The sequence below is a fragment of the Saccostrea echinata genome, unplaced genomic scaffold (assembly GCF_033153115.1).
Source record: "Saccostrea echinata isolate AGI-Se365-2 ecotype Australia unplaced genomic scaffold, CSIRO_AGI_Sech_v1 ptg000002l, whole genome shotgun sequence".
NCBI classification, from domain to species: Eukaryota; Metazoa; Mollusca; class Bivalvia; order Ostreida; family Ostreidae; genus Saccostrea; species Saccostrea echinata.
The window spans coordinates 1436567-1450980 of record NW_026889751.1 but is presented as its reverse complement, the minus strand read 5'-3'; the positions used below and the strand labels follow the sequence as shown (position 1 = coordinate 1450980).

At 35.7% G+C, this 14414-nt stretch overlaps 1 protein-coding gene across 1 annotated transcript in view; it reads left to right on the top strand.

Annotated features, from left to right (window-relative positions):
• Positions 1–14414, top strand: part of LOC133204885 (extracellular matrix organizing protein FRAS1-like) — a 37715-nt gene that overhangs the window by 12767 nt on the left and 10534 nt on the right. The window contains exons 22-28 of the mRNA XM_061340631.1: positions 2992–3084; positions 7386–7536; positions 7737–7960; positions 8084–8182; positions 8311–8476; positions 13766–13846; positions 14154–14323. Coding sequence (XP_061196615.1) covers positions 2992–3084; positions 7386–7536; positions 7737–7960; positions 8084–8182; positions 8311–8476; positions 13766–13846; positions 14154–14323 — 984 coding nt within the window. The remainder of the gene's footprint in view (positions 1–2991; positions 3085–7385; positions 7537–7736; positions 7961–8083; positions 8183–8310; positions 8477–13765; positions 13847–14153; positions 14324–14414) is intronic.

Here is a 14414-nt window from a genome sequence, read left to right as displayed (position 1 = left end):
TATTTCCTCCCCAAACCCACAGATAAATATTTACTTAGTTCAAATATTCCCTCCCCAAACCACAGGTGAATACTTGCATACTGTAAATCACCAAATTTTTGGAACACATTATTTATACCCCCCGCAAACGAAGTTTAGGGGGGGTATATTGGAATCAGCTTGTCTGTCTGTCTGTAGACGAGATTTTGTCCAGACCATTTCTTGGAAACTGTTGCAAGGATTTGTCTGAAAATTTGTACACTTATTATTCGCCATATGAAGGTGTGCACCTGATATTTTCATCATGATTGGATAATATTTTTGCATTTTACAGGTGTTTTTTCATTTTTATTATGTGGTTTTGTCCGGATCTGTTCCCAGAGACTATTGCGTAGATTTGTATGAAAATTTGTACACTTATTATTTACCATATGAAGATGTCCACCTGGTATTTTCAACATTATTTGATAATTTTTCTGCATTTTACAGTTTTTTTTTTTCATTTTTATTGACATTTTGGGTTCATGTCTAAGGTTTGAGACATAGAATCTAGAACATACGAGGGGTGATCAAAAAGTTCGCGAACTAACTCTATATCTATCTATCCATAGTTCAGAGCAGAATGAATTTTGGCACACATATAGTCCTAAACATGTGCTTGATGTAGCATGAGTTATCTTGTAATTTGCATCATATTTATGACGTCATGATGTAAAAATGACGTCAATATAGAGGCGACTGTGACAAAAATGGATGAGTCAGTCATACTTGAGCAGAGAACAAATATAAAGTTTTACGTAAAACTCGGAAAATCCTTCACGGAAATTTACAATGATTTACAAAAAGTATATGGGGATAGTGGGCTTGCAAAAAGTTCAATAAGTAAGTGGATGAAACGTTTTATTGAGGGAAGGGACTCTGTGAAAGATGATGATCGATCTGGGTGCCCACTGAACGTTAGTACAGAGACAAATGTATCTCAGGTTGAACAGTTTGTGATGAAAGATAGAAGAGTTACTATTAGAGAAATAGCTGATGATCTTAGCATGTCTTATGGAACTGTTCAGGAGATTTTAACGAGTAAGCTTAAAATGCGGCGAGTTTGTGCAAGGTGGGTTCCTCGCCTCCTGCTGCCAGAACAAATGAAGATGCGGGTAAATGTTTGCAAGTCATACGTCAGTAGATATGCAAAAGAAGGAAATTTTTTCATGAATAGAATTATAACGTGTGATGAAACATGGGTACATTTCTATGAACCAGAAAGTAAACAACAAAGTTCAATTTGGAAGCATTCTTCCTCTCCATCACCATTGAAAGCACGTGTAACGAAGTCTGCAGGGAAGGTTATGCTCATTGTTTTCTGTGACATCAACGGAATTATTCTAAATCACATGGTACTACCTAAAACTTCAGTTACTGGAGATTACTATGCGCGGGTTATCAAATCAGATTTGATGAGAGCAGTAAAGAGAAAGCGCCCTGATCTGATACGAGCTGGATTCATTTTGCACCAGGATAACGCGCCTAGCCATAAAAGTCGGGTTGTGATGGACACCATGGAAACACTGGGTATAGAAAACCTAACTCACCCCCCTTACAGCCCAGATTTGGCAATTTGTGACTTCTGGCTATTTCCAGTTTTGAAGGATAACCTACGGGGAGAGAAATATGAGTCCCGAGAAGATCTTGGTACTGCTGTGAACAAGGCGCTAAGAAGCATGTCACGTGATGGCTTGGATGATGTGTTTCGGGCATGGGCAGACCAATGGCAAAAGTGCATAAAAGCAAGAGGGGCCTACTTTGAAAAAGAGTAAACTCAAAATCCCACTTTGAATAATATTATGTAAGTTATCCAATTAGTTCGCAAACTTTTTGATCACCACTCGTATGTACAAAAATGTGAACTACAGCTTAAAACAACTCATTAGAACTAAAAAAAAAAATCACAAAGTATTAAAACTGTTTTTACATTACATAGCAGATAGTGTAAATCCATTTGTCCCTTGGGAGTAATGAGTGGACATGCATCCAGTTAAAGATTAATTAATGAGTTCAGTGTGGGAAGCTGTTAGGGCATCTGTGATCAAGCAGGTCTTATCTATATCTCCTGGGAATTGGGCAGAAAGAAATAAAGATCTTTGTTGTCTAAGTCTCTTAATTGTAATTTATGTCTGTCAAAATACATAGTTACTGGAACCAGCCTTTTATTTTTAAAATGAGTTTGATATAAAGGTATTAAGATCAATTTGATTTTGTATAATTAATTATGATAATTTTTTTTTCAACAATCAATTTGCAGAGTGTCATGTCTCACAAAGATGACAGATAGTTGCAAACTATTTTTTCAATGTAATAAAAAACACTGTAATTATTAGTATTGATGTTTTATTAGGCTGCACCTTAGTTTCATTCATTAAAAAAAATATAATGAGTATTAAATTAAATTTTCACTCTAAATTTTTAAGCAAATTGTGAACACCTCTCACATCTAGAAAACATTAGTGATTTGGTACTTTCTCTGAAAAACCCAGCGGGGGGTATTTGTCCCTTTTGGACAGTTCTAGTTTCATGAGATATTAATATTGTATTTATAAATGAGTTAAAATTTATGTGAATTCTTTTTATTGTTCTATATGATCTTTAATAATACTATTATATGCAAGAAAGAAATTTTCACGAGCAGACAGTATTGTGTATTTATGGAAAAATAAAGTTCTCATGAATTAAAGGTGATTTACAGTTGTTCAGACATTCCCTTACAAATCCCACAGGCATGTGAATAGTTACTAGCTTCAGTTTTATTAGCAAAGTTTATAGAAAGTCACAAGTATAAATAACTCCCTAAAAATTCACCTGAAATGAGATTAAAGGTGCAAATCAATCTTTGTTTTCAGTATATTTGCAAGTAACTTTTTGAAATTTGGTTTTTCAAATATGCATGGAATTTCTAATTGAAATGATGCATATATCAAAGAGTTAAGAAGGGTGAATAATTATTTTTTTCTTTTGCAGGATTTTAACATAGAGGTCCTACCTCTAGATGATGGTATGCCAGTCCTTCACACAAATCTAGGTTTACAGTTCTTGGAAAATTCTAATGGACAAGTATGTTACCATTTCTTATACTTTATTCACCTCAGCTTAAAGCTCAGGTTACTCCTTGTCTGACACCATCTTTCCACTTGTATGTCAATTTGTCTGTAAACTTTTCACACTTTTTAGCTCACCTGAGCCGAAGGCTCAAGTGAGCTTTTCTGATCACATTTTGTCCGTCGTCCGTCTGTCCGTCTGTCTGTCCGTCTGTCCATCCGTCTGTAAACTTTTCACATTTTCGACTTCTTCTCCAGAACCACTGGGCAAATTTCAACCAAACTTGCCACAAAGCATCCTTGGGTAAAAGGGATTCAAATTTGTTCAAATGAAGGGCCACCCCCTCTTTCAAGGGGAGATAATTAAGAATTTGTGAAAATTTGGTGGTATCTTTTAAAAATCTTCTTCTCAAGAACCAATGGGCTGTAAAAGTTGAAACTTATGTGAGACCTTCATTACATAGTGTAGATTCAAGTTTGATCAAATCATGACCCCCTGGGTAAGGGTGGGGCCACAATGGGAGGTCAAAGTTTTACATAGGAATATAAAGGAATAAATCTTTAAAAATCTTCTTCTCAAGAACAACTAAGCCACGATTAGTCATATTGATATGGAATCATCCTCAGGTAGTGTAGATTCAAGTTTGTTCAAATCATGACCCCCAGGGGTAGGGTGGGGCCACAATGGGGGATCAAAGTTTTACATAGGAATATATAGAAAAAAATCTTTAAAAATCTTCTTCTCAAGAACAACAAAGCCACAATTAGTCATATTGATATGGAATCATCCTCAGGTAGTGCAGATTCAAATTTGTTCAAATCATGACCCCCGGGGGTAGGGTGGGGCCACAATGGGGAATCAAAGTTTTACATAGGAATATATAGAAAAAAATCTTGAAAAATCTTCTTCTCAAGAACAACAAAGCCACAATTAGTCATATTGATATGGAATCATCCTCAGGTAGTGCAGATTCAAATTTGTTCAAATCATGACCCCCGGGGGTAGGGTGGGGCCACAATGGGGGATCAAAGTTTTACATAGGAATATATAGAAAAAAATCTTGAAAAATCTTCTTCTCAAGAACAACAAAGCCACAATTAGTCATATTGATCTGGATTCATCCTCAGGTAGTGCAGATTCAAGTTTGTATCAAATCATGATCCCTGGGGATAGGGTGGGGATAGGGTGGGGCCACAGTGGGCGATCAAAGTTTACATAGGAATGTACAGAAAAAAAACTTGAAAAATCTTCTCCTCAAGAACAGCAAAGCTTTGTTAAGTCATACTGATATGGAAGCATTCTCAGATAGTGTAGATTTAACTTTGTTTGAATCATGACCCCCAGGGTTAGGGTGGGGCCACAGTGGGGGATCAAAGTTTTACATAGGAATATATAGAAAAAAATCTTGAAAAATCTTCTTCTCAAGAACAACAAAGCCTTGTTAAGTCGTATTGATATGGAAGCATTCTCAGATAGTGTAGATTTAACTTTGTTCAAATCATGACCCCCAGGGTTAGAGTGGGGCTACAATGGGGGGTCAACGTTTTACATAGGAATATATAGGAAAAAATCTTTCCAACAACAGAAAAATCTCCTTCTCAAGAACAGCAAAGCCTTGTTAAGTCATATTGATATGGAAGCATTCTCAGATAGTGTAGATTTAACTTTGTTCGAATCATGACCCCCAGGGTTAGGGTGGGGCCACAATGGGGGATCAACGTTTTAACAAGGGAATATATAGGAAAAAAATCTTTAAAAATCTTCTGCTCAAGAACAGCAAAGCCATTTGTTATATTGATATGGAAGCATCCTCAGGTAGTTCAAAATCCAAGCCCCCCCCCCCCCCCCTTTAAACTTTTCAATAATGAAGTGATTTGTGCTTTTTCCTAGCCAATGTGCTCAGGTGAGCGATGTGGCCCATGGGCCTCTTGTTTAGCTCACCTGAGCCAAAGGCTCAAGTGAGCTTTTCTGCTCACTTTTTGTCCGGCGTCTGTCTGTCTGTCTGTAAACTTTTAACATTTTCAACTTCTTCTTCAGAACCACTGGGCCAATTTCAACCAAACTTGCCACAAAGTATCCTTGGGTGAAGGGGATTCAAGTTTGTTCAAATGAAGGGCCATGCCCTCTTTCAAGAGGAGATAATAAAGAATTAGTAAAAATTAATAGCATCTTTAAAAAATCTTCTTCTCAAGAACCACAGGGCCAGGAAAGATGAAGCTCATGTGGAAGCATCCTCAGTTAGTGTAGATTCAAGTTTGTTCAAATTATGACCCCCAGGGGTAGGTCGGGGCCACAATGGAGGATCAAAGTTTTACAGAGAAATATTTAGGAATAAATATTAAAAAATCTTCTCAAGAACAGCAAAGCCATGATGAGTCATATTTACATATAGGCATCCTCAGATAGTGTGGATTCAAGTTTGTTCAAATCATGACCCCCAGGGGTAGGGTGGGGCCACAATGGAGGATCAAAGTTTTACAGAGAAATATATAGGAAAAACCTTTAAAAATCTTCTTCTCAAGTACAGCAAAGCCATGATGAGTCATATTTATTTGGAAGCATCCTCAGGTAGTGTAGATTCAATTTTGTTCAAATCATGACCCCTGGGGGTAGGGTGGGGCCACAATGGAGGATCAAAGTTTTACATAGAAATATATAGGTAAAATCTTTAAAAATCTTCTTCTCAAGAACAGCAAAGCCTTGTTTAGTCATATTTATATGGTAGCATCCTCAGGCAGTGAAGATTCAAATTTGTTCAAATCATGACACCTGGGCTTAGGATTGGGCCACAATGGAGGATCAAAGTTTTACATAGGAATATATAGGAAAAAACTGTAAAAATCTACTTCTCAAGATCAGCAAAGCCTTGTTAGTCATATTGATATGGAATCATCCTTAGGCAGTGTAGATTCAAGTTTGTTCAAATCATGACCCCTGTGGGTAGGGTGGGGCCACAATTTGGGGATCAAAGTTTTACATAGGAATATATAGGAAAAAACTTTAAAAATCTTCTTCTCAAGAACAGCAAGGCCATGATTAGTCATATTGATATGGAAGCATCCTCAGGTAGTGTAGATTCAAGTTTGTTCAATTCATGAACCCTGGAGATAATTCGGGGCCACAATGGGGGATCAAAATTTTACATAGGAATATATAGGAAAAAACTTTAAAAATCTTCTCAAGAGCAGCAAAGCCCTGTTTAGTCATATTGATATGGAAGCATTCTTTGGTATTGTAGATTCAAGTTTGTTCAAATCATGACCCCTGGGTGAAGGGTGGTGCCACAATAGACACTCAGAGTTTTACATAGAAATATATAGGAAAAAAAACTTTAAAAATCTTTTTCTCAAGAACAGCAAAGCCATGTTTAGTCATATTGATATGGAAGCATCCTCAGGTAGTGTAGATTTAAATTTGTTCAAATGATGACCCCCGGAGGTAGGGAGGGGCGACAATGGGGTATCAAATTTTTACAAAGGAATATATAGGAAAAAATATTTAAAAATCTTCTTCTCAAGAACAGCAGAGTCATTTGTTATATTGATATGGAAGCATCCACAGGTAGTTTAAAATTCAATCCCCCCCCCCCCCCCCCATGTAAACTTTTCAATACTGAACTGATTTGTGCATTTTCCTAGCCAATGTGCTCAGGTGAGCGATGTGGCCCATGGGCCTCTTGTTTAATTTCTTCTTGAGAACCACTAGGTCATTTACAACCAAAGTTTGCACAAAGTATCCTTGGGTAAAGGGGAATACTAAATTGTTCAAATGAATATTCATTCCCCCTTTTAGGGTTGATAATCAAGAAAATGTATAGGGTGGGGTCATTAAAAAATCTTTTTCCCAAGAACCACTAGGCCAGAAAAGTTGAAACTTAATGTGAAAGCTTTCTGAAGTATTGTAGATTCTAAATTGTTCACATCATTACCCCTAGGGATAGTTGGGGCCACAATAGGGAAACAAAGTTTTACCTTGGAATATATGGGGAAAAATATTCTCAAGAATCACTGGACGACCAGAGAAGAAGAGACTAATATGTAAGCTTCATAACATTTTAAATTGTTTAAATCATGGTCCCCAGGGTATAGAATGGGGCCACAATAGAGGCTCAAAGTTTTACATTGAAATATTTCTAAAAAATCTTTTTCTCAAAAATTAGACCAGAAAAGATGAAATTTTTGTGAAAGCTTCCTGACACAATGTAGATTCTAAATTGTTCAAATTAGTTACTCAAGTGAGCATTGTGATCCATGGACTTTTTGTTTGGAAAAAGATGTTGTATATTATTAACTTTTTTTTTGGTTGCTGTTATGTAGATTTCAAACTTCATAACAAACAAGGAGTTGTTGGCAACAGATGTGGACACTCCCCCAAACAGAGTTATGTACCATGTGACACATCATCCTCGTTATGGTCAGCTGGAAAGGACTGACACTCCTGGCAGACCAGTATCTATCTTCTCACAAGGTGCTTGATTTTACATTTGCTTCCACTTTTATTTATGATATTGAATAAAGACTTGAGCACAAGGTGATTTCTTATCAAAGGAAATCGGGAATGGTTTCAAAAGTCTTTGGAATATCAAAGTATTTAAAATTAAGTTTTATAAATGATTTAAAAATGAACTTGTATATATCTATGATAATATTGTATTTTTTGATTTACAGTGGATTTAAACAACCAGAAGATCCGTTATGTGTTGACGGGGGACATCTCGGTGGCTCAGGATTACTTTATCTTTGACCTGATGGACAGTAAGCCTAATACAGTGGCCGGTAACAAGTTCTACATCACCTGGTCATTTGTAGAGCTTGACCACTTCCTTGTAAATGTTACAGAAACCGCCGGCATCGTCCAAGTCCCAGTCAACAGGAAAGGCAATCTGAAACAGGTATCAATGCTTATAGTTCAGTACAAAAAGGAAGCATTTGTTAAAAAAAGGAAAGATTGAATTACTCATATGGATTAGCTAATTTTCAAAAAAAAATGAAAAACAAAAAAATGTATTTTTCAGTACTGTGTGGTGTCATGTAGAACTATTCCTATAACAGCCACCTCTCAGACTGTGTCGTCCAGGCCTGGGACTCAGGACTTTGTAGAAAAAACAGGACAGGTAAAGCTTAGTTAAGATCATGTCAGTAACATTTCCCCTAAAATGACTAATTTGTTTTGTTTCTATTAAAATTCAAACAATTTATGAAATATTGGAAATGAATTTCATTATGCTCACCTCTTTGACAGATCCAGTTTGAAGAGATGCAGGATTCTAAGATGTGTAATATCATTATCAATGATGACTCACTATATGAGGGAACAGAGAAGTTTTATGTTGAGGTCTATCAACCTATCTACACTCTCTTAGGCAGGAAAAACAGAGCCACAGTGTCTATAATGGACCCTGAAGATGGTTTGTAATGAGCATTTCTGAAAATTAAGTGTAAACAGATTATGGGAAAAGTGTTAATCCTATCAACCCAGTCTGTAATATTCAGGAATAAATGACTATAGATTATGAACATCTGAGACATTTTCCTTCAAATAGTGTTGTTGCTCACTGAATTTACTTAGGCCATTTTTTTATATCCTGTTTTACGGGAGCGCCGACCCTAATTTGGGCTAAAATGAAATAAAAATAAAAGTCCCTAATTCGAGTTTTATTTTTTTTTCTCCCGCCAATAGTTTATTTATAGTCACTGAAAAAATAAAAGAAATATAAATAAACTTTTCACAAGCCTTTCAAAATGCAATTTGTCATTGGCTGAGGTAAATATATTCATCCAATCACAGTATTTGAAGCGTGAATAGTCACTGCACAGCATAGTGCCAAAATGTCAGAATCGGAGGGTTTCATATATTTTTAAATAGTCATTTTAAAAAGTGACGTGTCAATGTCTCATATTAGAAAAAGTATAAATTTTAGATTAACTCTTAATGAAAGATTGAATGAAATAGACGAAACAGTAATCTTGATCAAATGTCATGCAGAGGGTCATGTGGAAATCGAAGTTCTGTCAACCGCTTGTTTTTGAAAGGTTTTGAGTACGTATTATCTTTGGCAATTGCTTCCATACATTAAAATACGTCTTGAAGATTTTTTTAAACTTAATTTTAAGACAATAATGTTTTCTTTTACAATTAACGACAGAACAGAACACTATAGAACTGGTAGAAAGTGGCGTGACTGAGGAAATTCGAGTCATAACTTTCACTCGTTAGCTCACCTGAGCCGAAGGCTCAAGTGAGCTTTTCTGATCACATTTTGTCTGTAGTCCGTCTGTCCGTCTGTAAACTTTTCACATTTTCGACTTCTTCTCAAGAACCACTGGGCCAATTTCAATCAAACTTGCCACAAAGTATCCTTGGGTAAAGGGGATTCAAGTTTGTTCAAATGAAGGGCCACGCCTTCTTCCAAGGGGAGATAATTAAGAATTCGTGAAAAATTAATGGCATCATTAAAAAATCTTCTTCTCAAGAACCACTGTGCTTGAAAACATGAAACTTATGTGGAAGCATCCTCAGGTAGTGTAGATTCAAGTTTGTTCAAATCATGACCCCCGTGGGTAGGGTGGGGCCGCAATGGGCGATCAAAGTTTTACATAGGAAATATACAGGAAAAATCTTTAAAAATCTTCTTCTCAAGAACAGCAAAACCATAATTGGTCATATTTATATGGTAGCATCCTCAGATAGTGTAGATTCAAGTTTGTTCAAATCATGACCCCCGGGGGTCGGGTGGGGCCACAATGGGCGATCAAAGTTTTATATAGGAATATATAGGAAAAATCTTCAAAAATCTTCTTCTCAAGAACAGCAAAGCCATGATTGGTCATATTTACTTGGAAGCATCCTCAGGTAGTGTAGATTCAAGTTTGTTCAAATCAAGACCCCCGGGGGTAGGGTGGGGCCACAATGGGCGATCAAAGTTTTATATAGGAATATATAGGAAAAATCTTTAAAAATCTTCTTCTCAAGAACAGCAAAGCCATAATTGGTCATATTGACTTGGAAGCATCCTCAGGTAGTGTAGATTCAAGTTTGTTCAAATCATGACCCCCGGGGGTCGGGTGGGGCCACAATGGGCGATCAAAGTTTTGCATAGGAATATATAGGAAAAATCTTTAAAAATCCTCTTCTCAAGAACAACAAAGCCATCATTGGTCATATTTATATGGTAGCATCCTCAGGTAGTGTAGATTCAAGTTTGTTCAACTCATGACCCCACGGGGGTCGGGTGGGGCCACAATGGGCGATCAAAGTTTTACATAGGAACACATAGTAAAAATCTTCTTCTCAAGAACAGCAAAGCCATGATCGGTCCTATTTATATGGTAGCATCCTCAGGTAGTGTAGATTCAAGTTTGTTCAACTCATGACCCCCGGGGGTCGGGTGGGACCACAATGGGCGATCAAAGTTTTAAATAGGAATATATAGGAAAAATCTTTAAAAATCTTCTTCTCAAGAACAGCAAAGCCATGATTGGTCATATTTACATGGAAGTATCCTCAGATAGTGTAGATTCAAATTTATTCAACTCATGACCCGCGGGGGTCGGGTGGGGCCACAATGGGCGATCAAAGTTTTACATAGGAACACATAGTAAAAATCTTCTTCTCAAGAACAGCAAAGCCATGATTGGTCCTATTTATATGGTAGCATCCTCAGATAGTGTACATTCAAATTTGTTCAAATCATGACCCGCGGGGGTCGGGTGGGGCCACAATGGGCGATCAAAGTTTTATATAGGAACACATAGTAAAAATTCTAAAAAAAACAATTTGTTAAGAATAGCAAAGCCATGATTGGTCATATTTATATGGTAGCATCCTCAGATAGTGTACATACAAATTTGTTCGAATCATGACCCCCGGGGGTCGGGTGGGGCCACAATGGGCAATCAAAGTTTTACATTGGAACACATAGTAAAAATCTTTAAAAAAAACAATTTGTTAAGAATAGCAAAGCCATGATTGGTCATATTTATATGGAAGCATTCTTAGATAGTGTACATTCAAGTTTGTTCAAACATGACCCCTGGGGGTCGGGTGGGGCCACAATGGGTGATCAAAGTTTTACATAGGAATACAGAGGTTAAATCTTTAAAAATCTTCTACTCAAGAACACCAAAGCCATGATTGGTCATATTTAAATGGAAGCATCCTCAGATAATGTAGATTCAAATTTGTTCAATTCATGACACCCCCCCCCCCCCCCCTCACACTTTTATATTTAAACTTTTCAACCTTTCAAGATTGAAGTGATTTCTGCTTTTTCCTAGTCATAGTGCTCAGGTGAGCGATGTGGCCCCTGGGCCTCTTGTTTTATGACAAATATTGGAATTCAAAATTACCTACGAAAATATATGCTTGATTGATACAAGACATTATTTCCCTTTTTTATTGTTTTATGGAATATTTAATATCAGCTGATATAGTGTATATCAGCTGTATACGTATGTATCTCTTGTTTAGTAAAACAACTTTTTTTACCACTAGGGAAAAGTATTGTTGTAAATGATATGCCCTTACAAATATTATTTAAATTCAAGTCCTGTTTTTTTTCATTCAAAAGTTGTGGATTAGAACCAGTTTCAGCAATTAAATTTTTGAATTCTGCAGTAAATAGAATATTGTCATGAATATTTTACATGTGTATACTATGGGAAAGATGTGTATTTTCTACAATTATGTTGAAAGTAAGCATGCTCAGAAAGAAAAATATAAGGAAAAAAAGAGATCAAATATACTACAGTTGAGGAAGTTTGAATATGTTTTCAACAGAGATATTGCAGTACGTTTTTTCCACATATATTAATTAGGGCCCCGCAAGGATTTGCGGGTGCCCTATAGTAATCACTCTGTCTGTCTGTCCATCTGTCCATCCGTCTGTCATTCTTCGTCCACAAATTTTCTGTTTTTTTTCTAATAACTTTTTTTAGGGTTGACCAATTAAGTTCAAATTTGGTATGTTGGTTGAATAGGCAGTAAGACATATTTTGATGCTAAGTTTGGTTCTCTATGTCATCCGGTTTGGATCTAGGGTGGTGGGGTGTATTCCTTAACTTTATATAAGAGTGAATGGGCAAAGAGAGATAACTGCTGAAAATGTTCCTATTGTAAACTATGAAAGGCTGCAATGAGTCTCTTGGGATTAATTAACTTTCCTCTTGAAGAAAATCCAAAGCATTTATCTTTATCTGCCACATTGATATTAATTAACACCTCTGTCTGCAAATGAAGTTTGTTTTGAAGTTAAGGTCAGTTCTGAATGATGTTTACATTCTCTGAAATGTGGATTTAAATAATGTTCATACTTTATTTTGGTAAAATACACAATGAGTTATGATTTTATTGAATTCTAAAAACAAGATATAGATAAAGATATCTTTTTTTTATAATTATTTTTTTTTTCTTTTTTCTTTCTTTTTTCTGCCTTATGTAAATTCAAGCATACTATTTATTTTAACAGGTATTCAGATAATACCCTTATTCTATCATTGCTGAAAAAGTTCTTATTGTAAACTTAGAAGAAAAGGTTGAGAGAGCAGTATAATTAATCCCTTGGGTTTGATTATCTTGCTGGTTTGCAAAATATTTTAGAGGGTTATCTTTCTGTCACTTTAAGATTAATTAACACCTTTGTCTGCAACTGATATTTGTTTTGGAGTTAAGGTCAAGCCTGGGTGATATTTGCATTCACTGAAGGCTGGCATTTTAGAAAACACATGCTTCATTCATTTTTAAATATACATTTAATTGAGTTATTACAGATATGATGTTTTTTACTGCCTTATGTAAATACAAGGATACTATTTACAGATTGTTGGATATTTAGCAGTTGCTGTTGCTTATTCTTTATATATTTTGAAATTTTTTGGAATCAAGTAAAATTCTCATCCCCTAATCTGCACCCTTATATTTCTAACCCTCCGCGGGGCCCTTGCTGACTGGTCAGATTTCTAGTTGGAATAGCGTTAAAAAAACATTGTACAACTTTTCTTTTTATCATGTCTCACATGCACTTCTGTGAATTAATTTATTTTAGCTGATCCATTGAATGTCTCACTGTATTTTCGCCATAACTTTGCCAGAGCTAGTCCAAAATCCTCAGATCTTGTAATTTGCTGAATATCGAAAAATAAAAGATTCTGAAAAATTTGTGAGGGGTGTGACATAAGTCCTGTAGGTTTACTGTGGTGGCACTATGATATTTGACAACTGAGAGAAGACTATAGATTTGTATGTTTGATTTGCATTAATGTTAGAAACTGCAAGCTGTAAGTACTAGAAATGCATCCCCTGTCCCAAATATCTAAGAGAAAGTTAAATTTAAAATAGTTCATTGATACACATACATTAACAGTACCAATTCTGTGTTTTGTATACATAAGTTTTTCAAATAACACCGTTTTCGTAAGAAATTAAGGTAATACAAAAAAATCCGTCCTTAATTAAAAATAAAAATTTCTATTGCATTTTTTCATTTTATATTTATTTTTCTGACCGACTGCTAAAATTTCAAGCTTTTATTTTTATTTTTATTTCGACCCCCGACTCAGATTTTTGAAAAAAAAATCCTGTAAAACAGAAAATAAAAAAATGTTGGCCTTATAAATAAATATTTAAAAGGACAAGTATAAAACTCTGTTATTTTTCTGTTCCTATATAAATGTGCAGTGTAATCTTTGTTTGTCTGTAGAACCCTTGCTTCAGTTCAATCAATCTGTATACCACGTCAGTGAAAATGATGGATATCTACAGGCAACCATCACAAGATCAGGTGAGTGGAGCTATTTGTACAATTACTGTGTCCATCTCAAGTAATGTCCATAGTGGGATTCTTAGTGAAGGGTCATGGACACTTATTTTGGGGCATGAAAGATACAAAAATAGTGAAGAAAACTAAAAGACTATTTGTAAAACTTATTTCAAGGAAAATTGACCTACTCAGAATTGGAAAATTTTTAAAGTTGATTATCTATGTTTGATAAAAAGAAAATTTCCAAATAAGCAACTGTGCTGTTCATTAAAATTTTGCCGCTAGAAGTAAAAAAATTTGAAAGTCCTTCTCTCCTTTGTCATAAAAGGTGATGTGAGTGACAGTGTATCTGTAGTGTGTTACACTGTCCCTCTGACCTCCCGAGGAAGTGGTCCAGACAGATTGGAATCGGGCTCGGATTACATCACCAGGACACACTCCAACAGGAACAGAGTTATCTTTCCTGCTGGAATCATCAGTGCTTCATGCAGTGTCAGGGTAAAATTAATATTTTAAAGTGAATTTTTATCACTGAATTTTAGTGTATGACTTGTTACAATACATCTAGTGCCTTTTCGAATGGGACGTA